Raw genomic sequence first — 25,469 nt, forward strand, 5'->3', positions numbered from 1 at the left:
CAAACTCCCTCCCTAACAGCACAGTGGGTGTCGCTACACCACAGGGGACTTCGCAGTTCAAGGTGGCGACTCGCCCACCAACTTCTCAAGGGCAATTAGGGATGGGCAATAAACTGCGACGTCTATATATCCCATTCATAGAACTCATTTCATAGAATTTACAGTGCAGAAGGAGGCCATTCGGCCCATCGAGTCTGCACCGGCTCTTGGAAAGAGCACCCTACCCAACCCCATACCTCCACCCTATCCCAGTAACCCCACCCAACACTAAGGGCAATTTGGACCTTAAGGGCAATTTATCATGGCCAATCCACCTAACCCGCACATCTTTGGACTGTGGGAGGAAACCGGAGCACCCGGAGGAAACCCACGCACACACGGGGAGGACGTGCAGACTCCGCACAGACAGTGATCCAGCCGGGAATCGAACCTGGGACCCTGGAGCTGTGAAGCATTTATGCTAACCACTTTGCTACCGTAGTGCCCCTTTCAAATTCAATGGTAAGGCGGACAATAAGATGGCGGCTTGAATTCTCCGGCCCTTGGGATTCTATTTTCCAGCTGGCCGCGCACGCCTGCCTGTGGGGTTCCTGATGGCCTGGGGTGGCTTATTGGGCAATCCAACTGACAGGTGGAGCCAGCGAGCGGCGTGCTGCCAAGAAACACGCGGCTGGGGGGAGGGTGGGGGGGTTCGGCTGGGGATGGGGGGGGTTGGAGATTCCCTCCCCGTGTTTTTGTGAAGTTAATGGCGGAGCAGTACCGCTTAAGCGTTAATATCTGGACTTCCACGTCTTGCCGTGCATCTGCCTCCGACTGAACCGTTCACATGTGGCCATTAGCCTCGGCGCTATCTGACAGGAAAATTTGGCCCAACATCATCTTGTTGCCGGTATTCTCAACGTTTATTTCCTGATCTTGGATTTAAGCTCTTTCTTCCGTAGCCATGGGAACAGGGTAGCAGCAGTGGAAGACGAGCTGTATGTATAGCCAAGGTTATTTTCCCACTCACATCTTGTGTCAGCGTTTCCAATGATTTCCCTCGGCTGATTCTCTGACTACTTGATCCATGGCGGAGGGACCTGCAATATCAGGAACAATAATCAGAGTGCTGTATTCAAATAAACACTGTCGTTCACCCACAGATACCAACCAGGTGAATACAGCATACTTAAAAAAAAAAGGGCAACATTATTTTTGTCGGTACGATTACAGATTCCTGGTATTGTAACGGCTTGTGTGTGCTAAATATCGGACAACCAGTTGGTGAAGGAGGGGAGCAGAAGTTGATCTTTATTTTTTTAAAATAAATTTAGATTACCCAATTATTTTTTCCAATTAAGGGGCAATTTAGCGTGGCCAATCCACCTACTCTGCACATTTTTGGGTTGTGGGGGTGAAACCCACGCAGACACGGGGAGAATGTGCAAACTCCACACGGACAGTGACCCAGAGCCGGGATCGAACCTAGGGCCTCAGCGCCGTGAGGCGGTTGTGCTAACCACTAGGCCACCGTGCTGCCCCAGTTGATCTTTTTTAGGGCAGGATTTTACAGGGGGGTGGGGGCGGGAAGAAGGGTTCATGCTGCCTGCCCCTCACTGCGGGCGGGTGGCTAAGTCAGCTAACAGTAGGACCCTCACCTGACAGGAAGTCCCGCCCTCGAGAGCCGACGGCCAATGATTGCCCCGAGGTTAGTCGTGGGCCCTGCTTGGTCTACAGGAAAGAGGACGAGCAAGGTGACGGATGCCCCAGAGGGTTAAGTCCCAGGGTGATTGGGCAGGGAGGGACTCTCGGACCCGGGATTGGGGTATGGATGGTGAGAGGGGGGTGCTGGGTTCTGTCGGGGAGGAAGCATGTTAAGGAAGGGTAGTGTGCCATCTCGGGAGACGGTGCCCCTCATGCACGTAGGGCACCCCTCAGATGTGTTCCTCCCGTTACCACTCCGTCTTTCTTCATGTAAGTCATGAAAATGGGCTTGCCCAACCCCGTCCGCCTGCCCACCCCACGGTGCACTGCATATTACTGGGGTCAGTAGGCTGGGTAATAAGCCTAATTGACCTTTATTTATTTCTTCACATTGTGCCTGCACACCTCCCATATAACAGGGCTCAGCACGGGCAGCGGGGGGTTGATGGGAAGCTGGTGGGCGTAGCCACCTGACCAATGTTACGTGGTCCTACACCCCCCCCTGTCATAATACACACCAGTATATCATGGTGCAGACACACACTGATGGACACACACAGGGATCAATCAACATGTACAAACACCGCAGCCAATCACCAGTTAGAATACACACACTATAAAGGCAGAGGGCACCACGGTTCCCGCTCATTCTGGGTGCTGCCTCTCAGTGTAACAAGAACTCATCCAGCCCAGCACAGACTCACACCACGTGCTGAGAGAATCAACTGGTTCGGACAAGGCTTAGGTCTCTAGTTTAAGTTAGCATCGTTCAGACCCACAGTCATCGTGTGTTAGTTAGTTAGAAGTAGTTAATAAAATTGAGTTGAACCTTCACCTGTGTTGGAAGTGTCTGTTCATCGCTCAAGCCTACACAAGTCAACACATCACCCCCCCCCCCAACCCCACCCCTCCACCACCATTGAAAACGTAACCCGGAGGGGCGTGTGAAACTCAGCCCTTAGCTTTAGATTTATACACCAGGTGGAACAATATAGATGCACATCTTTTAACTCTCCAACCCCAGCACCTGCGTCAGTTTGAACAAACAATGATCAAACTAATTAGCTCATAACAGCCCCTGAAAGGAGCCCTTGTAACTCAGAGGGGGACAGTTCATTATCCAGTGAGTGCGTCCCAGCGATACAAATGTAACCTTAATTCACAGAGTGAACAGGATGGGGCGCAGTGATGCGGGAGTGTGTTTTATAAAGCGGGTGCGCACTTTTTAAAAAACAGCATCGCTTAGACAGAAGGCGATTTCAACATAAACGTCCATCTGTAGGGGCTGTTTAGCTCACAGGGCTAATCGCTGGCTTTGAAAGCAGACCAAGGCAAGCCAGCAGCACGGTTCGATTCCCGTAACAGCCTCCCCGAACAGGCGCCGGAATGTGGCGACTAGGGGCTTTTCACAGTAACTTCATTTGAAGCCTACTCGTGACAATAAGTCATTTTCATTTTTCATTTTCATCTCAACAAAGATTGAAGTAACATTTGGAAACTGGTCATCAAGTGTCAATGTCGCATCAGTATCCAAAGTTATTTTGTTGAGCTGTTCGTCCCCTTCCACCCTTCACAGTCAAAATCAGACAGCCCTCTGCCCAGAACGTGGGGCTGAGGATTCCAGTCCCAAATATCCTAAATGACATTTTGCACAGAATGTACATCAAGATTTCTAACACAGGAACACAGCTGGTCTGTATGGTGTCTATGTTCAACAAGAACCACTTCCCATTCCACACCGTCAGCACAACTCCTCCCTCGTGTTTACCCAGCTTCCCCTTCATCCATTTGTATTTGCTTTAACCACCCACTGTGGCAGTGATTTCCAAATTCTCACCACTCTCTGGATCCTCCTGAGCCCACTGATGGATTTATGAGTGATTCAAGGCTCTCAGGTTTGATGATAAGCTCGTTAACCCATCAAGTGGCTTTCATAGTTTCCATTAATAAACACACCAAGTATTCTGGATTGGCCATCTTCGACATGCATGCAATGAAGTGTTGACCCAGAAACGCCTGTGGTTTTACTGGACCCTCATCGTCACTAAGGTAGTTTAGAATACCTGCAGTGCAAAAGGATGCCCCTTCAGCCCATCGGGTCTGCACCGACCCTCTGAAAGAGCACTCTACCCAGGCTCACACCCCCGCCCCATCCCCGTAACCCCACCTCAGCTGAACATCCTGGACACTAAGGGGCAACTGTATCATGGCCAATCCACCTCACCTGCACATAGAACATAGGACAGTACAGCACAGAACAGGCCCTTCGGCCCTCAATGTTGTGCCGAGCCATGATCACCCTTCTCAAACCCACGTATCCACCCTATACCTGTAACCCAACAACCCCCCCTTAACCTTACTTTTATTAGGACACTACGGGCAATTTAGCATGGCCAATCCACCTAACCCGCACATCTTTGGACCGTGGGAGGAAACCGGAGCACCCGGAGGAAACCCACGCACACAGCGGGAGGACGTGCAGACTCCACACAGACAGTGACCCAGCCGGGAATCGAACCTGGGACCCTGGAGCTGTGAAGCATTTATGCTAACCACCATGCTACCCTGCTGCCCCTAAGGGGCAGGGGGAGAACACGCAGACTCTGCACAGTGACTCAAGGCTGGAATTGAACCCGGGCCCCAGGCGCTGCGAGGCAGCAGTGCTAACCACTGTGACACCGTGCCACCGTTCCTTCTCACATATTGTAAAGTGCAGCCATTAGCGTGTCTGTGCTCTTACCTCCGTTCCTGACGAATGTGGTGCTGAACACTTAAGATGGAACGCTCCTTTGTAGGCTGGCCTTCAAAAGATCCACTCAACATCCGCTGCCGAGTGCAGGCCCTGCAAAGCAAATTCACACAAATATATTTTCATCTTCAACTGAACACTCAACAGTTTTCCTTTGTGACACTCAAATCACAACCATTTTTTATAAGCGCACGAAAGGGCAGATGCTCTGCAGATTAGATTTGTTTTGTAAAGTTTATTTATTTCCCCCGCGACTTTCTGCTCATTTTTCATTTTGCCAAAGTCAAACTCTTCCACAATCCCGGTTGTCGTTGGGCAGGATTTAAAAATGAGATCAATTTTCTTTGAGCGATTTTGCTTCAGAGAATACTCTTCGGTGTATTTCAGATTGATGCAGCAGAAAATGCCGTGTCACAAAAAGAAAAATAAGGATTTACATCTCGCCAGCTGAGAGCAATCTGGTTTTAAATGACTGGAAATGACTTTTAGAAAACATAAGGAACAATCTCCCTAGTTAGAATGGGGTCCAGTAGGGTCCTTAATCTAAACAAAGGAAAGTACGAAGATGTGAGTTGGCAAAGCTAGATTGGGGAACTTCATTGAGAGGCACGATGGCGGATTGGCAACGGTTAACATTTAAGGATGAATGGATGCATCTCAACGATTATACATTCCTCTCTGGCGCAAAAAAAGACACAACAGGAAAAGCGGCCCAGCCATGGTTAACAAAAGAAACTCAGGATGGGATTAGATCCAAAGAAAGAGTCAGGAAAGTTACTAGAAAAAGTAGCAAGTCTGAGAACAAAGAACAAAGAGCAATACGCACAGGATCAGGCCCTTCGGCCCTCCAAGCCTGCGCCAATCACATGAACTATCTAGACCAACCGCGTGTATCCTTCTATACCCCATCTGTTCATGTGTCTATCCAGATAAGCCTTAAAGGTCGCTAACGTATCTGCCTCAACCACCTCACTTGGCAGTGCATTCCAGGCCACCACCACCCTCTGTATAAAAAACTTCCCCGCACATCTCCACTGAACCTATCCCCCCCTCACCTTGAAATTGTGTCACCTTGTAATTGTCATTTCCGCCCTGGGGAAAAGCCTCCAACTGTTCACCCTATCTATACCCCTAATAATTTTATAAACTTCTATCAGGTCGCCCCTCAGCCTTTGTCTCTCTCGGGAGAACAATCCCAGTTTATACAATCTCTCCTCATAGCTAATACCCTCCATACCAGGCAACATCCTGGTAAACCTTTTCTGTACTCTCTCCAAAGCCTCCACGCCCTTCTGGTAGTGTGGTGACCAGAATTGGACACAGTATTCTAAATGTGCCCTAATCAACATTCTATATAACTGTAACATACTTTTTGAGTTTTTATACCCGATACCCCGTCCTATGAAGGCAAGCATGCCATAGGCTTCCTTTACCACCATTTCCACCTTTGCTGCCACGTTTAAGGATCTGTGGACCTGCACGCTCAGATCTCTCTATGCTCCTGATGATTCTGCCATTTATTTTATAGCTCCCACCTGAATTGGATCTATGGAAATGCATCACCTCGCATTTGTCCAGGTTAAATTCCATCTGCCAATTCTCTGTCCAATTTTGCAGCCTATCTATAATCCTGTTGTATTTTCCGACAATCTTCATCACTATCCGCAACTCCTGCAATTTTAGTATCATCCGCAAACTTGCTAATCAGACCCGCTACGTTTTCTTCCAAGTCATTTATATAAATTACAAACAGCAGAGGTCCCAGTACTGATCCCTGCGGAAAACCACTAGCTACAGCCCTCCATTCGGAAAAACACTCTTCCACTGTTACCCTCTGTCTTCTATGGTCAAGCCAGTCCTGGATCCATCCAGCTAGTTCACCCCTGACCCCATGTGATCTAATCTTTTGCACCAGCCTGTCATGAGGGACCTTATCAAATGCTTTACTGAAGTCCATGTAGACAACATCCACAGCCCTTCCCTCATCAGTCGTTTTTGTCACTTCCTCAAAAAATTCAATCAAATTAGTGAGACATGACCTCCCTCGTACAAAACCATGCTGTCTGTCGCTAATGAGACCATTCACATCCAAATGTGCATAGATCCTATCTCTGAGAATCTTTTCCAACAATTTCACTATCGCTGACGTCAAGCTCACTGGCCTATAATTACCTGGATTATCATTCCAACCCTTCTTAAATAACGGTACAACATTTGTCATCCTCCAATCCTCTGGGATCTCACCTGTGGCCAACGTGGACACAAAGATTTCTGTTGGAGGCCCAGCGATTTCATCTCCTGTCTCCCTCAGTAATATGGGATAGATGCTATCTGGCCCTGGGGATTTGTCTACCTTAATGCTTTTTAACACACCGAACACTTCCTCCCTCGTAATAACGACCTGTTCTAAAGTGTTTACACATCCCTCTGAGACACCACCAATCAACATGTCCCTCTCCTTTGTGAATACTGATGCAAAATACTCATTAAGGACCTCACCTACTTCCTTTGGTTCTACAGATAATTTCCCTCCTTTGTCCTTGAGTGGTCCAACTCTTTCTCGAGCTACCCTCTTGTTCCTAATATATGTATAAAATGCCTTGGGATTCTCCTTAATCTTGTCTGCCAAAGACATTTCGTGACCCCTTTTGCCCTCCTAACTCCCTGCTTAAACACTTTTCTACTTTCCTTGTACTCCTCAAGTGCTTTACCTGTTTTTAGTAGCCAGTACCTCCACGTACCCATCTTTTTTCTTTTTGACTAGACTCACAATTTCCCTGGTCATCCATGGTTCCTGAATCCTGCCTTTCCAGTCCTTCCTTTTTACTAGCACATGCCTGTCCTGCACTCTCATCAACTGTTCCTTAAAAGACTCCCACATGCCAAATGTGGATTTACCCTCAAACAGCCTCTCCCAAACAAACAGCCTCCAAATCCTGCCTAATCTGGTTGTAGTTAACCTTCCCCCAATTTAGCACTTTAACCCTAGGACAACACTCGTCCTTTTCCATGAATATCCGAACGCTTACGGAATTGTGGTCACTGTTCGCCACATGTTCTCCCACTGCAACTTTGATGACCTGGCCGGGCTCGTTCCTGAGTACGAGGTCCAGTATAGCCCTGTCTCTAGTCGGACTATCCACATATTGTTCCAAAAAACCTTCTTGGACACACTTAACAATTCTTCCCCACCCACCCCCTAGCCCTGAGGGATTTCCAGTCAATATGAGGAAAATTAAGTCTCCCACTACAACAACCCTATTATTTCTACATCCAGGATCTGCTTACATATCTGTTCTTCAACTTCCTGTGGGCTGTTGGGAGGCCTGTAGTACACTCCCATCATAATGACTGCCCCCTTCCTGTTTCTGAGCTCTACCATCAGAGCCTCTTTACTTGATTTTTCCATGGTGCCCTCCCTCTGTACAGCTGTAATATGTTCTCCAACCAGTATTCCAACTCCCTCACCTCTTTTACCTTCCTCCCTGTCTTGCCTAAAACAACTATATCCTGGAATATTTAGCCTCCAGTCCTGTCCCTTCTTGAACCAAGCCTCCGTTAAAGCAACCACATCCAAGTTCCGCGCATGAATCAAGGCTTTAAGTTCATCTGTCGTACCTGTTATACTCCATGATTGAAGCAGATACACTCCAGACCTCCAGGCCCACTGAGTTCGACCTCCCTCAGCCTGCCCTTCCTCTTAGCCAGCCTGGCCCTGGTACCATGCTCATTACTGTTCTGATTTCCAACCCCCTGCCAAATAATTTAAACCCACCCGAACCATAATAGCAAACCTCCAGGCCGGGATATTGGTGCCCCTCCAGTTCAGGTGTAACCCGTCCATCTTATACAGGCCCCACCTTCCCTGGAAGACATCCCAGTGAGGACTGGGAGCAATTCAGAATTCAGCAAAGGAGGACAAAGGGATTGATTAAGAGAGGAAAAATAAAGTGGGCTGGATGCTCCGCCGACTGATTTCTGATGCGGAAAACCCATCATCGGGCAAAAGCTGGATTGGCGCCTTGGATGCTCCAGTCCCTGCTGTTGGCGGCATCAAGGTTCGCGTCCCACGCCAGCGGGAGCCCCACCCCCAATGATGTCAAGCCACGGTCCTAATGGCGTCAATGACCTCCTGACCTCGTCCGCCCTCAGCTCACACAATGCAAGTCGCAAAAATCCAAAATCACTACTTAACTGCTTTAGTGCTCTTTAATGTGTGAGAACAAGCCTGTGATTGATTCATTGAAATCCAAGCCCACCCGTCATCATCCTGAGGATAGAGATGGTCAGTATTGTGCTCTGTGTGTCTCGAGGTGAGCAAACGCGAACTGGCTGATGAGAAACTGGATGGAGAAATCAGCTGATGAAATGACTACAGTACAGCACAGGGCAGCGCAGAACAGAAGGATCCAGAATAAGTCCAATGCAGCAACAAATACTCCAATGAAGTGAAATGTCCAATCCAATTCTAATATCAGTGGCCTCGCTGGCAACTGTTCGTGGTTTTGCCGGCAGGATTCCGTTCCATGTCCAGAAGAGAAGAGACTTCCTGACGGCCCGCATTGAGAGCAGTGGGAGATGACAGTTACTCACAACGTACAACTGTTTGCGTGTGACCACCAGCCATTATACATCAGCCCAGCCTGGAGAACATGGTAGAGGGACAGAATTCTTTAGATTTTCTTGCTTCATCAGTTGTTTGCAACACATGGCAACTCAGATGGACTTTCTTCTGCGCTTTTCATTCACAAAATCATCAATAACATCAGCGTAGATAAAATCTTGTCAGAGTGTATTTTCAATTGTCCGTTTTGCTCAACTTGTCAAATGTTCGTGACTGATCATATTTTCCTACAATATTTACGGCAATGTCAGATCTCTGCCCACGGCAATTTTTGATGGCCGAACCTAAACTTGCCATGATTTCCAAAACAGTTGTCTCCCCAGAGTGTGGGATTGTAGCTGGATAAAACAGAGAAATCGCTCCATGACTTCACCATCGCTGGCCACAGATCCTAAAATTAACATTAATTGGTCCACATGGCTCACATCTGGTGTTGGGCCGACTATTATGGTATAGTGTTTGGCATCTTCGACTTCATTGGCGAATTGGTTTCTGAGCCGCTCTGCCATTATAGTCATCGTAGGTTCTGAGCGTGAAAACGTTGGTCTTACCTGAGCAACAATATTGATAACTTTTCAAATGCTCTTTGAGAAGCTGGTCAAATTCACTGAGATATTCAAGGCAGGCTGAAAAGTTCCCTCTTCAAGTTGACAACGATGACTCATCACATCCTCTTGGAGATAGTCCCAGAGAAGACAGCAGTTTGACTGCGGCAACATCGCAACTCAGCACTTTCCTCCAGTAAGAACAATTCCTTCCAAAATGAGCCGATAACACAGAATCAATTCATTAAAAAAATTATTTTTATTGTTTTTTCATTGTCATACATAGCAAGGTCGTATAGTGACACATATATTACATAGTGATAAATCAATCCTAGTCTACGACATGTATTTACAAACTTTCTATCGGGGGGAGGGGTCGGTGTATGTGCATCCTTATTTTCTCCCTCCCTATTTCCCCTCCCCCCTCCTCCTTCTTCCCTTTTGTTGGTGCTTGTGGTCTCTCTATGGGCCCCCCCTCCCCCTGCTCCATTGGCTGCAAATAGGTCCGAGAACAGGTTGGTGAATGGCCTTCACGTCTTGTGGAAGCACTCTGGCATCAATTCTTCCAGATCATTTACATCTTTAAGAGAATGGACACATAGACTTGATAGCTTGGAAGTTTCACGATCAGCAACATCTCTTCCAACATTTCTCCAGTTGGAGCACCCACTGACATTTTATTCTTTCCCTTTACAAGAGTTGGGGAATAATTCGCAAACATAACAGTCACTGCCTTAGAGGTTTCTGAACAAAATCGACCAACTTCTCCTTTCCGACACCCCATTCCTCTTCACCCTCACAAATTGGGACTCATAAAGACTCTTAAACTGATTTTGGCCTCCAATCTCAAACACTTTTCTCAAAATTTCCATATTACCTATGTGCTTGGGTCTATTTATTGGGAGATATTCAATCATACCCAGTGGAACGGACTTTGGGCATAAGGAAGTATCTTCAGGGTAGGTTTCTCCGTCACTTCAACAGCAGAAGAACAATGAGTTTGAGTAGAATCTTGTCATTCCATTACTATTTCAGAGTCCGCTTCTTCTTGTTTAAGCTTTTCAGGCGATGTGTTGTCTCTGGAAATCGACAGGTTGAAGACACCAAAACATTTTGTGGATGTTGTTGTTGAAGATGAATGTGCAGTTTGGGCCGCGCTCAATGCTGCAAATCTTTTAAAGTAAAACATCAAACTGTCTTCTTTCTGAGCTTCACCCTCTTGCTTCACCTTGTGACAGCCAGATTGTCCCTTCACATTGACTGATCTGTCTGGATTTCAAAGAATGTGAATTTGCGGCAAGAGCAATCTTTGCCCTCCTCAGCCCTAGCCTGGGGGTGGAGTCACCCCTGCAACTGCTCTCCGTGAAGGTCTAAGCTCGCAAATGTGTGAGTGTTGGCTCACTGGTTGCCCGGCTCTGCTGCTGGCTATCTGGCCTCTGCTCTGGCGCGAGCCAGTCTGGTTGCTGCCCAGCCCTCCCGCTCTCAGCCCTGGCCTTTGGCTCTGGTTGAGTTCCGCCACTGCTCCCAGAAAGTCACGGTGCTGGCACCGACCTGGTCCTCGCTCCTCCCTCAACACCTCTCGATCGGGTGGCCAGGTCTCGGGCATCGATGACGTAGGTGCTCCTGGCTGACTGCCTGGCCGCTGAAGGGTGCTAACTCTATCTGACCCGGCTTCTGTTCTTTCTTTGGTTGGCTGGTTGCCCACCGGCCCTCCTCAGCCCTGGCCTAGAGGTCAAGCTCTTGATGGCTGTTGGCCAGAACCTCCACCTTCCTGAAGGCTTTGCGAGCGAGTGCCTCAGGCTGCCCGCCAGACCGAATATCAGAAACCGGGCTGCTGCCTCATCCAACGCAAGTTCAGAAACGTCACACCAGAGATCCGTGCCTGAACTGCTCTAAGTCTGCACCACCTCTCAATGTCTGACACACTGTTTCCCCGCTCCAAAGGTAAATCCACCAATTAGAGCCTGATGCCGTTTGTATTGCCTCAAGATCAGCAAATTCAGAGCTGCCAGGTTCTGATTGATGTTCCTACACCACGGGTGGATTCGCTGGCCCGCCAGCCGTGTGTTTTGGACGCCATTCGCTGACAACGGGATTCTATCCTCCCACCGATTGTCAATGGGATTTTCCATTGCGGCCGCCCCACGTCACTGGGACACCCACGGGTGGTGGGAAAAGTGAATCCCAGTGATGGGAGAATCCCGGCCCACAGCCAACTCTCAGTAAGGTCCGACGCCCCACTTACAGCTCTGCATGTTTCATTGTGAATCTACCTCTGAGGTATCCGCTTCGGATGGAGAAACGGAATGGCAGAACAGGGTGATAGATTGGAAAACGTTGACGTACAAAGGGACCTGGGTGTCCTTGTACACCCGTCACTGAAAGCGGGCATGCAGGCGCAGCAAGCATTTAGGAAGGCGAATGATATGGTGCCCTTCACTGCAAGACAACTTGAGTACAGGAGCGAGGATGTCTTACTGCAGCTGGGCAGGGCCTTGGTGAGACCACACCTGGAGTGGGGTGGGATGTTTTGGTCTCCTTATCCAAGAGGTTGCCAGAGAGGGAGTGCAGCAAAGGATCACTCAGCTGGTGGGCAGGATTGTTGTAAGCGAAGAGATCGGGTCGACTAGGCCTGTACCCATTGGAGTTTAGAACAATGAGAGAGGATCTCATTGAAACGTATAAAGTTCTGACAGGGTTGGACAAGCGGGATGCTGATATGTTGTTTCCTGTGACTGAGGGTTGTAGAACAAGGGGTCACAGTCTCAGAATAAGGGGCAAGCTATTTCGGACTGAGATGAGGAGACATTTCCTCTCTCAAGGGGAGGGCAACCTGTAGCACCTTGACCACAAAAGGCCATGATGTGGAGATGCCGGCGTTGGACTGGGGTGAGCACAGTAAGAAGTCTTACAACACCAGGTTAAAGTCCAACAGGTTTGTTTCAAACACGAGCTTTCGGAGCACGGCTCCGAAGGGGAGCACGGTAGCATGGTGGTTAGCATAAATGCTTCACAGCTCCAGGGTCCCAGGTTCGATTCCCGGCTGGGTCACTGTCTGTGTGGAGTCTGCACGTCCTCCCCGTGTGTGCGTGGGTTTCCTCCGGGTTCTCCGGTTTCCTCCCACAATCCAAAGATGTGCGGGTTAGGTGGATTGGCCATGCTAAATTGCCCGTAGTGTCCTAAAAAGTAAGGTTAAGGGGGGGTTGTTGGGTTACGGGTATAGAGTGGATACGTGGGTTTGAGTAGGGTGATCATGGCTCGGCACAACATCGAGGGCCGAAGGGCCTGTTCTGTGCTGTACTGTTCTATGTTCTATGTTCTAAGGAGCCGTGCTCCGAAAGCTCGTGTTTGAAACAAACCTGTTGGACTTTAACCTGGTGTTGTAAGACTTCTTACAAAAGGCCAAGCCACTGAGTATAGAACATAGAACAGTACAGCACAGAACAGGCCCTTCGGCCCTCGATGTTGTGCTGAGCAATGATCACCCTACTCAAACCCACGTATCCACCCTATACCCGTAACCCAACAACCCCCCCCCCCCTTAACCTTATTTTTTAGGACACTACGGGCAATTTAGCATGGCCAATCCACCTAACCCGCACATCTTTGGACTGTGGGAGGAAACCGGAGCACCCGGAGGAAACCCACGCACACACGGGGAGGACGTGCAGACTCCACACAGACAGTGACCCAGCCGGGAATCGAACCTGGGACCCTGGAACTGTGAAGCATTTATGCTAACCACCATGCTACCGTGCTGCCCACGTATTTAAGAAAGAAATAGATCTATGTCTAGAATCCAAAGGTGTCAAAGGCGCCGGGGAGAGGGTGGGGATATGGCGCTGAGCTGGAGGACCAACCATGTTGAATGGTAGAGCAGGCTCGAAGGGCTGAATGGCTTACTCCTAGTCCTATTTTCGATGTGTCAGCTTCTTTGTCAAATAAAAAAAAAATCATTCAAAACGTTTCTACAAATGTTGCATCCAGAAATCCAGCTTCCGTGTTTGAAACCTCCTCCAGGGTCCAAAGTTGGTGGCAACTTGTCGATTAATTCACCTCGGGGGCATGATCAGACTTGTGGGAGGGGCCAGCTTGCAGTGCCATCCTTTTTAAAACCGATACAAAAGATTGTGGAAATTCCAGTGGCGCTGATTGCAAACTGCGCTTTAATTTCCACCACCGTTTGGGTCAGTCACACGTCGATCGGAAAAACAGCGCATTGAGCAGAAACCCCAGCTGCCATGTGTTACAGTTTTATTGGGCGGGTGGTCCTGTACAGGACTATCGCCAACAGTCGCACATTTTCCAAAACATAAAAAGATTTTTGCGCTGCGAGTTGAAATATTAATAGGATTAGTAGGGGGGCGGGGGGAGGATTCCCGAGCAGATTATCAGCCCATTGAACCGTATTATGAATGATGCTTTTATGGCCAACAAGTCCTGACGTTGGACTTGAACCTGGCTCCGGGGTGCTGTGTTTTCGCTAATTTGATTAAATACTTACTGAGCAGTTCCAGTCATTTTATACTTCCTGTTCCCCGCTTACCTCCAGCATAACATCCCAGATTCCGCTAGCAACAAAAGTAAGAGTCAGCTTAGAACGATCCAAGTTTGTACGGCCCAGACATCAGCACAGACAAGTGTCTGCTCATTCTCCTTCGCTCTGGTGCTGAGGTGCTGGATTGATTTTTGACCACAACTGGCTGGCAGCTGATGAAAATCTTCTGCGAGGTTCTCATGACATGCACAAGCGAGCTTGTTTACAGAATTGTTCAGGCATCCACACTGGGAGAGGAGCAACTAAAATGAAAGGGTTGGAGCCTACGAAAGGGGTTGACACTCCTGGGGAGCTCCCTGGAACATTTTCCAATGTTAAAAGGCCCTGCATAAATGCAGGTTATTATTCAACAGGTGTCTGGGCCACGAGGGAGTGATAGATGAAAACTGGTACTTAGAATTTCAGTTACAAAGTAAAATGGCAACTCAAAACTCTCTTAAAAAGCATTTTGAGAAATTCCAGCCATCTGGATACCATGAAGATGAAACGTTGAATTCCGTGGAACCGTAATATGGCTGTCGTGCAGAAGAAGGCCATTTGGTCCATTGAGTCTGGACTGACCCTCTGAAAGAGCACCCCACTTTCGCCCATTCCCCCCACCCTATCCCCATAACCCCACCTAACCTGCACATCTTTGGACACTAAGCGGCAATTTAGCACGGCCAATCCACCTAACCTGCACATCTTTGGACACTAAGCGGCAATTTAGCATGGCCAATCCACCTAACCTGCACATCTTTGGACACTGAGCGACAATTTAGCACGGCCAATCCACCTAACCTGCACATCTTTGGACACTTGAGCGACAATTTAGCACGGCCAATCCACCTAACCTGCACATCTTTGGACACTCAGCGGCAATTTAGCACGGCCAATCCACCTAACCTGCACATCTTTGGACACTGAGCGATAATTTAGCACGGCCAATCCATCTAACCTGCACATCTTTGGACACTGAGCGATAATTTAGCATGGCCAATCCATCTAACCTGCACATCTTTGGACACTGAGCGATAATTTAGCATGGCCAATCCATCTAACCTGCACATCTTTGGACACTAAGCGGCAATTTAGCACGGCCAATCCACCTAACCTGCACATCTTTGGACACTGAGCGATAATTTAGCACGGCCAATCCACCTAACCTGCACATCTGTAGGAGGAAACCGGAGCACCCGGAGGAAACCCACACAGACACAAGGAGAATGTGCAAACTCCACACAGTCACCCGAGGTTGGAATTGAACCTGGGTCCCTGACTCTGTGAGGCAGCTGCGCTAACCACTGTGCCAGTGAGCCGCAGGTGCTTTTCCCAGTCTAAGTTTTGTACCTGCAATTCCAATGTTCAAGTCATACAAAAATTGCAACTCAAAAATGTGGTAAGACACAATGCATGCAATTTTTAATAGTACACAAGGGTAATGAAAACATACTTAAAATAATTAAGTTCTTACCGTATAATCTTATTTACTGCATTTTCTTTTTCAAGAAGGTTCCGGGCACAGATGCTGGAAACTGTTCTTCGCAACTGAAAATAACCATGGATATGAGAGGGAAGTTAAATCAGGAATTCCTGGAAATCTGGAGAAGAGTTACTGTGGGCAGCAAAGTCATGTGTTTATTACACTTGATAACCTTCGCCCTATCAATGTCACAGGTCATTTTCAGCAATGATACATCTTGTTCTCAAGTTGCTTCTTGTCAACATTGGTTTTGGGTCGTGACACTGAACAAGGCTGTTCCCCACATTTTGATCAGACATGATGGGCGTATTCAAAATCATGAGCGGTCAGGGCAGGGTATTCAATGAGGAACTATCCCCACTGGCAGAGGAGCTGAGAACCAGAGGACACCGACTTAAGGGGAACTTCAAAGAACCAAAGGGGACATGGGGAAAAATGTTTTCACCCAGCAAGTGGTTAGGGTCTGGGATGCACTGTCTGAGAGTGTGGTGGAGGCAGGTTCACACAGCGAGTGGTTAGGATCTGGAATGCACGGTCTGAGAGTGTGATGGAGGCAGATTCAATCAAATCTTTCAAAAGAGAATTGGATCATTATTGCAGAGCTACTGGGGGAAAGGTGGAGGACAGCGACTAGTGGAGTTGCGCTTACAAAGAGCCAGCAGAGATTCAACAGGTCACATGGCCTCCATCAACGCTGTAATTTTATAATAAGCACTTTTCAGCACCAAAGGATCTATGATAATATCACCCTTTGTCAAAAGTTCAAATACAGAGATTTGAGCCAAATTTAGGCTGACATTCCCAAAGCAATAATGAGGGAATGCTGCACTGTCAGAGGGTCAGTACTGAGGGAGTGCTGCACTGCCAGAGGGTCAGTACTGAGGGAGCGCTGCACTGTCAGAGGTTCAGTGCTGAGGGAGTGCTGCACTGTCAGAGGGTCAGTACTGAGGGAGTGCTGCACTGTCAGAGGGTCAGTACTGAGGGAGTGCCGCACTGTCAGAGGGTCAGTACTGAGGGAGTGCCGCACTGTCAGAGGATCAGTACTGAGGGAGTGCTGCACTGTCAGAGGGTCAGTACTGAGGGAGTGCTGCACTGTCAGAGGGTCAGTACTGAGGGAGTGCCGCACTGTCAGAGGGTCAGTACTGAGGGAGTGCTGTACTGTCAGAGGGTCAGTACTGAGGGAGTGCCGCACTGTCAGAGGGTCAGTACTGAGGGAGTGCCGCACTGTCAGAGGGTCAGTACTGAGGGAATGCTGCACTGTCAGAGGGTCAGTACTGAGGGAGTGCCGCACTGTCAGAGGGTCAGTACTGAGGGAGCGCCGCACTGTCAGAGGGTCAGTACTGAGGGAGTGCCGCACTCTCAGAGGGTCAGTACTGAGGGAGTGCTGCACTGTCAGAGGGTCAGTGCTGAGGGAGTGCTGCACTGTCAGAGGGTCAGTACTGAGGGAGTGCCGCACTGTCAGAGGGTCAGTACTGAGGGAGTGCTGCACTGTCAGAGGGTCAGTGCTGAGGGAGTGCTGCACTGTCAGAGGGTCAGTACTGAGGGAGTGCCGCACTGTCAGAGGGTCAGTACTGAGGGAGTGCCGCACTGTCAGAGGGTCAGTACTGAGGGAGTGCTGCACTGTCAGAGGGTCAGTACTGAGGGAGCGCTGCACTGTCAGAGGGTAAGTACTGAGTGAGTGCCGCACTGTCAGAGGGTCAGTATTGAGGGAGTGCTGCACAGTCAGAGGGTCAGTTCTGACGGAGTACCGCACTGTCAGAGGGTCAGTACTGAGGGAGTGCCGCACTGTCAGAGGGTCAGTACTGAGGGAGTGCTGCACTGTCAGAGGGTAGGTACTGAGGGAGTGCCGCACTGTCAGAGGGTCAGTACTGAGGGAGTGCTGCACTGTCAGAGGGTAGGTACTGAGGGAGTGCTGCACTGTCAGAGGGTCAGTACTGAGGGAGTGCTGCACTGTCAGAGGGTAGGTACTGAGGGAGTGCCGCACTGTCAGAGGGTCAGTACTGAGGGAGTGCCGCACTGTCAGAGGGTAGGTACTGAGGGAGTGCCGCACTGTCAGAGGGTCAGTACTGAGGGAGTGCTGCACTGTCAGAGGGTAGGTACTGAGGGAGTGCCGCACTGTCAGAGGGTCAGTACTGAGGGAGTGCTGCACTGTCAGAGGGTAGGTACTGAGGGAGTGCCGCACTGTCAGAGGGTCAGTACTGAGGGAGTGCTGCACTGTCAGAGGGTCAGTACTGAGGGAGTGCTGTACTATCAGAGGGTCAGTACTGAGGGAGTGCTGCACTGTCAGAGGGTCAGTACTGAGGGAGTGCTGCACTGTCAGAGGGTCAGTACTGAGGGAGTGCTGCACTGTCAGAGGGTCAGTACTGAGGGAGTGCCGCACTGTCAGAGGGTCAGTACTGAGGGAGTGCTGCACTGTCAGAGGGTAGGTACTGAGGGAGTGCTGCACTGTCAGAGGGTCAGTACTGAGGGAGTGCTGTACTGTCAGAGGGTCAGTACTGAGGGAGTGCTGCGCTGTCAGATGGTCAGTACTGAGGGAGTGCTGCACTGTCAGAGGGTCAGTACTGAGGGAGTGCTGCACTGTCAGAGGGTCAGTACTGAGGGAGTGCTGCACTGTCAGAGGATCAGTACTGAGGGAGTGCTGCACTGTCAGAGGGTCAGTGCTGAGGCAGTGCCGCACTGTCAGAGGGTCAGTACTGAGGGAGTGCCACACTGTCAGAGGGTCAGTACTGAGGGAGTGCCGCACTGTCAGAGGGTCAGTACTGAGGGAGTGCTGCACTGTCAGAGGGTCAGTACTGAGGGAGTGCTGCACTGTCAGAGGGTCAGTACTGAGGGAGTGCTACACTGTCAGAGGGTCAGTACTGAGGGAGTGCCGCACTGTCAGAGGGTCAGTACTGAGGGAGTGCCACACTGTCAGAGGGTCAGTACTGAGGGAGTGCCGCACTGTCAGAGGGTCAGTACTGAGGGAGTGCTGCACTGTCAGAGGGTCAGTACTGAGGGAGTGCTGCACTGTCAGAGGGTCAGTACTGAGGGAGTGCAGCACTGTCAGAGAGTCAGTACTGAGGGAGTGCTGCACTGTCAGAGGGTCAGTACTGAGGGAGTGCCGCACTGTCAGAGGGTCAGTACTGAGGGAGTGCCGCACTGTCAGAGGGTCAGTACTGAGGCAGTGCCGCACTGTCAGAGGGTCAGTACTGAGGGAGTGCCGCACTGTCAGAGGGTCAGTACTGAGGCAGTGCCGCACTGTCAGAGGGTCAGTACTGAGGGAGTGCAGCACTGTCAGAGAGTCAGTACTGAGGGAGTGCTGCACTGTCAGAGGGTCAGTACTGAGGGAGTGCCGCACTGTCAGAGGGTCAGTACTGAGGGAGTGCCGCACTGTCAGAGGGTCAGTACTGAGGCAGTGCCGCACTGTCAGAGGGTCAGTACTGAGGGAGTGCCGCACTGTCAGAGGGTCAGTACTGAGGGAGTGCTGCACCGTCAGAGGGTCAGTACTGAGGGAGTGCCGCACTGTCAGAGGGTCAGTACTGAGGGAGTGCTGCACTGTCAGAGGGTCAGTACTGAGGGAGTGCCGCACTGTCAGAGGGTCAGTACTGAGGGAGTGCCGCACTGTCAGAGGGTCAGTACTGAGGGAGTGCCGCACTGTCAGAGGGTCAGTACTGAGGGAGTGCCGCACTGTCAGAGGGTCAGTACTGAGGGAGTGGCCGCACTGTCAGAGGGTCAGTACTGAGTGAGCGCTGCACTGTCAGAGGGTCAGTACTGAGGGAGCACTGCACTGTCAGAGGGTCAGTACTGAGGGAGTGCTGCACTGTCAGAGGGTCAGTACTGAGGGAGTGCCGCACTGTCAGAGGGTCAGTACTGAGGGAGTGCTGCACTGTCAGAGGGTCAGTACTGAGGGAGTGCTGCACTGTCAGAGGGGCAGTACTGAGGGAGTGCTGCACTGTCAGAGGGTCAGTACTGAGGGAGTGCCGCACTGTCAGAGGGTCAGTACTGAGGGAGTGCTGCACTGTCAGAGGGTCAGTACTGAGGGAGTGCTGCACTGTTGGATGTTCTGTCCTCTTAGGCAAGACATTAACCGAAACCTTGTCTGTCCTGTCAGGTGGATGTAACAGATCCTGACACGGTTTTGAGAAGAGCGAGGAGTTCTCCTGGTCTCTGGGCCAATATTTATCTTTCAACCAACACCCACAAAAAGACAGATTATTAGTTCACAACCCCATTGCTGTTCTTGGGAACTTGCACTGTGTAGCTTGACTGCCGTGTTTGATAACAATGTAAGAAATAGGAGCAAAGGCCATTCAGCCTTCAAACCTGCTCCACCATTCAGCGAGATCATGGCGCATTTCGAACTTCAGCATCGTTTTCCGGGCACCACCCCTGTATCCCTTAAAGTTTTTATGATGTCGAAACCTATTGCTGTCGGTCTTGACCACACTCAAAGTCTGAACTTCCACAGCCCTCTGGAGCAGAGCATACCAAAGATTCACGGCCCGCTGGAAAGTTCCTCCATCACTGCACTTCCAAAAGTATTGTAAAGTGTTCTGGGACATCGGGAGTGTTGTGTTATGTTACTTTGAGTAACATAAGCTGATACTTGATGTAGGCTTTGCTGAAGGATGCTCCAGACTCTGAGATAAGTTCAACATATTTGTTAAGCGATTAACAATGCTCCTAAATGAGTTCGACACTCTGCTAATCTGCCTCTAGTAACTCAGTCTACTCTGCTAACTATATAAGCTTGCTCTCGACAACGTGCTAGGGTGTGATGTTGCTGCTAATCAAGCCTGTCTTGCTCCCTAGGTTTCTGCCGATGGAAGAGGCAGAGCCTGTGTGCCTTGCCCTTTTTATAGTGGTCGTGCAGTGCCCCCTTGTGGTAATGCCACCTCTGGGTCTCCTGGTTACCCATTGGTTGTGTCCTGTTCTGATGATCCATTGGTTGCGTGTTTGCATACCATGACAGGGAGGTTGTCAAAATTCTTTCAAAATTTATGACATTTCCAAAGGTGTCAGGCAATTTTCTGGAAATCAATGTTTGCAATATCATTTTGAAGCCAGTGTCCAATGTTTGGCAATAACTATGTCTGCACCTTCTGCCCAATTATTTGCAGAGATCAACCTTGTTTTTTTCTGTAAGAGTGTCATTAATATTGCTCCAGTTTTACCTTCTGATCAATATACTTATTATCCTCAATACAGGAGCGTTTGGAGTGGTCACAGGATGATGTAGCTGACGGCAATCTGCGGAGCAAACAACTTGTGTCCTGTTGTTGACGATCAATAAACTGCTTCATAAAACTTTCCCTAAAAATAAACACATTGAGGCAGACAGTAAGCCAACTAAAGTCCATTTCCGAAGGCTCTGTGCCATTTATGATGGGGGGATGGGGGGGGTTATATTTATTGAAGATATTTGTTACTGTGTGTCACACACTTTCCTTTCTCAAATGGTTGCGAATATTAAGATGTCTCTCCTCCAGAGAGCAGGAACGGCTCGTCCATTCCGGACGGAAGTCGACAGAATTTAGGACACTGAGGGAATGAAGGGACATGGAGATGGCGCAGCAAAGGTAGTTGAGACGGAAGATCGGCCATGGTCTTGTTGAATCATGGAGATTGCTCGAGGAGCCAAATGGAGCACTCCTGCTTCTGTTACTTAAGTTCTTGTCAATGAAAATAACGCAGGTTGAGAAACGGAACGGTGCTTCAACAAGGGGGAAGATGGCGGTACAGCGGTAATGCAACAGGAGCTCAGGCCAAGGCCCTGGGGTCACAGGTTCAAATCCACCCATGGCAACTGGCGGAATATAAACTCCAGTAATAAATCTGGAAAATAAAATTAGTCTCAGTGATGGTGATCTCTGGGTCTCCTGATTACCCATTGGTTGTGTCCTGTTCTGATGATCCATTGGGGCTGGTTTAGCACACTGGGCTAAATCGCTGGCTTTTAAAGCAGACCAAGGCCGGCCAGCAGCACGGTTCAATTCCCGTACCAGCCTCCCCGAACAGGCGCAGGAATGTGGCGACTAGGGGCTTTTCACAGTAACTTCATTGAAGCCTACTCGTGACAATAGGCGATTTTCATTTTCATTTCATTTTCATCATGACAACGATCATTGATTGTTTCAAAAACCCATCTGAGTCACTCACGTCCTTCAGGGAGGGAAATCTGCCGTCCTTATCTGGTCTGGCCGACATGTGATTCCAGAACCATGTGGGTGACTCTTAACTGCCCCCCTCTGAAATGGCTAAGTAATCCACTCAGATCAAGGGCAATTAGGGATGGGCAATAAATGGTGGCCTTGCCAGCAGCACCTACATCCAATGATTAATAAATTGAATGTCCTTTAGGGAAGGAAATCTGCTGTCCTTATGTGGTCTGGCCTACACGTGAATCCAGAGCCACCGCAATGGGGATGCCTCTAACTGACTCTGTGAAATGGCCGAGCGAGACACTCAGTTTAAGGGTAACGAGGGGTGGGCAATAAACGCTACCCCAGCCAGCGACACCCACATCCTGTTCATGGAAAAATAAAAAAGAATGAAACTATATTGGATAAAAATTAGACTAATGTGCAAAACACATTTTAAACAATATTAGAAATACATCGGTAGCCTCTGGAGGTTTGAGTCATGTTAGCAAATGTTTGGCTAATGGTCGACCTGATAGAAGACTTTCACATTAAAAAGTGTTTTGAGAGGTAGACATGCAGAAGATGTTTCTATTTGTGGGGTGGACCCAAACTAGGGGTCATAAATATTAGATAGTCACTCATGAATCTGACATGGGAATTCTGTAGAAACCCCTTACAAAAAGAACAAGGAACAAAGAAAATTACAGCACAGGAACAGGCCCTTCGGCCCTCCCAGCCTGCGCCGATCCAGATCCTTTATCTAAACCTGTCGCCTATTTTCCAAGGATCTACTTCCCTCTGTTCCCCTCCCATTCATATACCTGTCCAGATGCATCTTAAATGATGCTATCGTGCCCGCCTCTACCACCTCCGCTGGCAAAGCGTTCCAGGCACCCACCACCCTCTGCGTAAAAAACTTTCCACGCACATCTCCCTTAAACTTTACCCCTCTCACCTTGAAATCGCGGCCCCTTGTAATTGACACCCCCACTCTTGGAAAAAGCTTGTTGCTGTCCACCCTGTCCATACCTCTCATAATTCTGTAGACCTCAATCAGGTCCCCCCTGAACCTCCGTCTTTCCAACAAAAACAATCCTAATCTACTCAACCTTTCTTCATAGCTAGCACCCTCCATACCAGGCAACATCCTGGTGAACCTCCTCTGCACCCTCTCTAAAGCATCCACATCCTTCTGGTAATGTGGCGACCAGAACTGCACGCAGTATTCCAAATGTGGCCTAACCAAAGTCCTATACAACTCTAACATGACCTGCCGACTCTTGTACTCAATACCCCGTCCGATGAAGGCAAGCATGCTGTATGCCTTCTTGACCACTCTATCGACCTGCATTGCCACCTTCAGGGTACAATGGAGCTGAACTCCCAGATCTCTCTGTACATCGATTTTCCCCAGGACTCTTCCATTGACCATATAGTCCGCTCTTGAGTTAGATCTTCAAACCCCTTCGAACCTCTCAGGTGCTTGAAACAGATTCTCCTTATTTACTCTGTCAAAGCCTTTCAGATTTTTGAACACCGTCCTTAAATTTCCCCTTCACCTTCCCAGCCTTAATAGGAAACAATCCCAGCTTCTCTTGACTCAGAACGGAACAGAAGTCCCTCATTCCTGGTGTCGGTGCAATAAATCCCTTCTGCACCTTCTCCCAAAGTCTTGACATCCTTCCTAAAGCGTGGAGCCCAGCATCGAGTTGGCTTTGGAACCTAGGCCCTGATCTGCGATGTCAACCTGACCCTAAGGAATGGGCAAGTTATAATCTAGCCCCAGCCTGGTTTTGAGAGGAATATCTCCAACACCATGGTCAACACCAACCTGATTCTGGGAACTGAAAAGTCCGATGGCAATTTAGATATCTTCACCATCTGTGGTCTGTTTGGGAACTTTTCAAAGATTCGTAAACGAAGTGGAAGCTTTTCCTTGGTGTCGGCGTTGGCTTCACTTTGTTTCAGCTGAAATTAAAATGATAGTTTGTATTATGATCAACTTTAACTTATAAGAACACAAGATCTAGGAGCAGGAGTCTGGCCCCTCGAGCCTGCTCCGCCATTCAATCAGATCATGGCTGATCTTTTTTTTTCCAGAAATTTAGAGTACCCAATAAATTTTTTCCAATTAAGGGGCAATTTAGCGTGTACAATCCACCTACCCTGCACATCTTTGGGTTGTGGGGGCGAAACCCACGCAAACACGGGGAGAATGTGCAAACTCCACACGGACGGTGACCCAGAGCCGGGATCGAACCTGGGACCTCGGCGCCGTGAGGCTGCAGGGCTAACCCACTGCGCCACCGTGCTGCCCCCTGGCTGATCTTTTTGTGGACTCAGCTCCACTTTCCCGCCCGAACTTGGCTTTGAAATCTTAAGATATCCTTTTTTTTTTCAAGGTTGTGTGTGTTGCTGCCAAGACCAGCATTTATTGCCCATCCCTAACTGCCCTCATGAAGGTGGTGCTGATCTTAAACTGCTGCAGTCCATGTGGTGCAGAAACACCCACTGTGCTGTTAGGGACTTGGGCTCAATGACAATGAAGGCCGTGCCCAGGTTGGCGTTGGTGTCCATGTCTTCCTCGTTCACCATGAAATTAGTGATGAAAATCGAGGATGCTCAAGGAGGTGAGAGTTTAAGAATTCAGGGGGAAGAACATGATGGGGTGAAGGGTAACAAGGAAGGCTGGATGGTGGCAGGAGGAATGGGAATCAGGAGGCGGTGAGTCTGGAGGACGGGAGGAACCTGGTGGGTGATGGGGGTGGGGGCGTGCGGGGGGGGGGGGGGGGGGGCAGAGATTGGAAGCTGGTTTCATTCACAAAAGTCAACCTCAGCTTTTTCACCTTTCGCGAAGAATGGTGTAGTTTGAATAACAAGCTAGAAAAAAAGAGACTGGGCGTGTGGGAAGGAAACAGCACAGCATTTATTAGCCAATGGAAGGGCAGGTTGCAACTGTACATGGACCTTATAACTCAGCTGCTGGTCTTGAGGGTCCCATGCAAAATGAATGAGCTTCGCCCCTTTATTAATGTTGCACATTCAGACAAGAATCCACCAAGTGTAGGTGTTACGGTGGATACGGTCTAAATTGGTGTTGGATCCTTACAGAGGCGTGTCAGAATAGGGTCAGGTAATGAAGGGCCAAGTAATGAAGGGCCAGGCCACTGCTGCGCAGAGGCAGGATGGAGCCCACAAGCCTCTATGTTCCCAGTGTACTGTTCATGGTCTTCAAGGCAGTGTGCGTGCTGAAATGACAAAAGTACAAGGATTGTGTGTCGATAGTTATTGTCATGGCCACTGGCGTACCCCCACCAGAAGTCTGAATGTGGGCTAGCGGACGTGGGTATTTTGACCCGAATAAGGACCCTCATTGTGAATGTGCAGCCACCCCTGATGGGGGATTGCTTAGCCTCCTGTCGACCTCCAGGATGTTATCAGCCTGCCAGGGGTGGTCAGGGTCTGTCAGGCACTGACTGAGGGTAGGTCAAAGGCTAGGGATTGGATATCTGCCTTATAGCGGGAGGGAGGCTATTCAAGGGGATCTATCATTCATTCCTCAATTGTATCCGCTCACAGATAAAAGGCGGAGTGGAGAATTCAGGCGGCAGGCAACGCTGCACTGTCGATGACTTGGATCAGAATGAGATGAAAGGCTCGTTGCCAATTGGCACAGCTCAGGGAAGGCCATCAGCTGGATGGCCAAGAGCCAGCAGGGCCCCAGGA

The 25,469-nt window shown here is 49.3% G+C and overlaps 1 protein-coding gene across 5 annotated transcripts in view; it reads right to left on the bottom strand.

Annotated features, from left to right (window-relative positions):
* Positions 1–25,469, bottom strand: part of nalcn (sodium leak channel, non-selective) — a 259,921-nt gene that overhangs the window by 98,700 nt on the left and 135,752 nt on the right. For all 5 annotated transcript variants that reach the window (XM_038818429.1, XM_038818427.1, XM_038818428.1 and 2 more), the window contains 5 exons: positions 23,575–23,711; positions 20,775–20,913; positions 15,613–15,686; positions 4,424–4,525; positions 1,010–1,079 (listed from right to left, as the gene is read on the bottom strand). In XM_038818429.1, coding sequence (XP_038674357.1) covers positions 1,010–1,079; positions 4,424–4,525; positions 15,613–15,686; positions 20,775–20,913; positions 23,575–23,711 — 522 coding nt within the window. The remainder of the gene's footprint in view (positions 1–1,009; positions 1,080–4,423; positions 4,526–15,612; positions 15,687–20,774; positions 20,914–23,574; positions 23,712–25,469) is intronic.

This window comes from Scyliorhinus canicula, chromosome 14 (assembly GCF_902713615.1).
Source record: "Scyliorhinus canicula chromosome 14, sScyCan1.1, whole genome shotgun sequence".
In the NCBI taxonomy this organism is placed as follows: domain Eukaryota; kingdom Metazoa; phylum Chordata; class Chondrichthyes; order Carcharhiniformes; family Scyliorhinidae; genus Scyliorhinus; species Scyliorhinus canicula.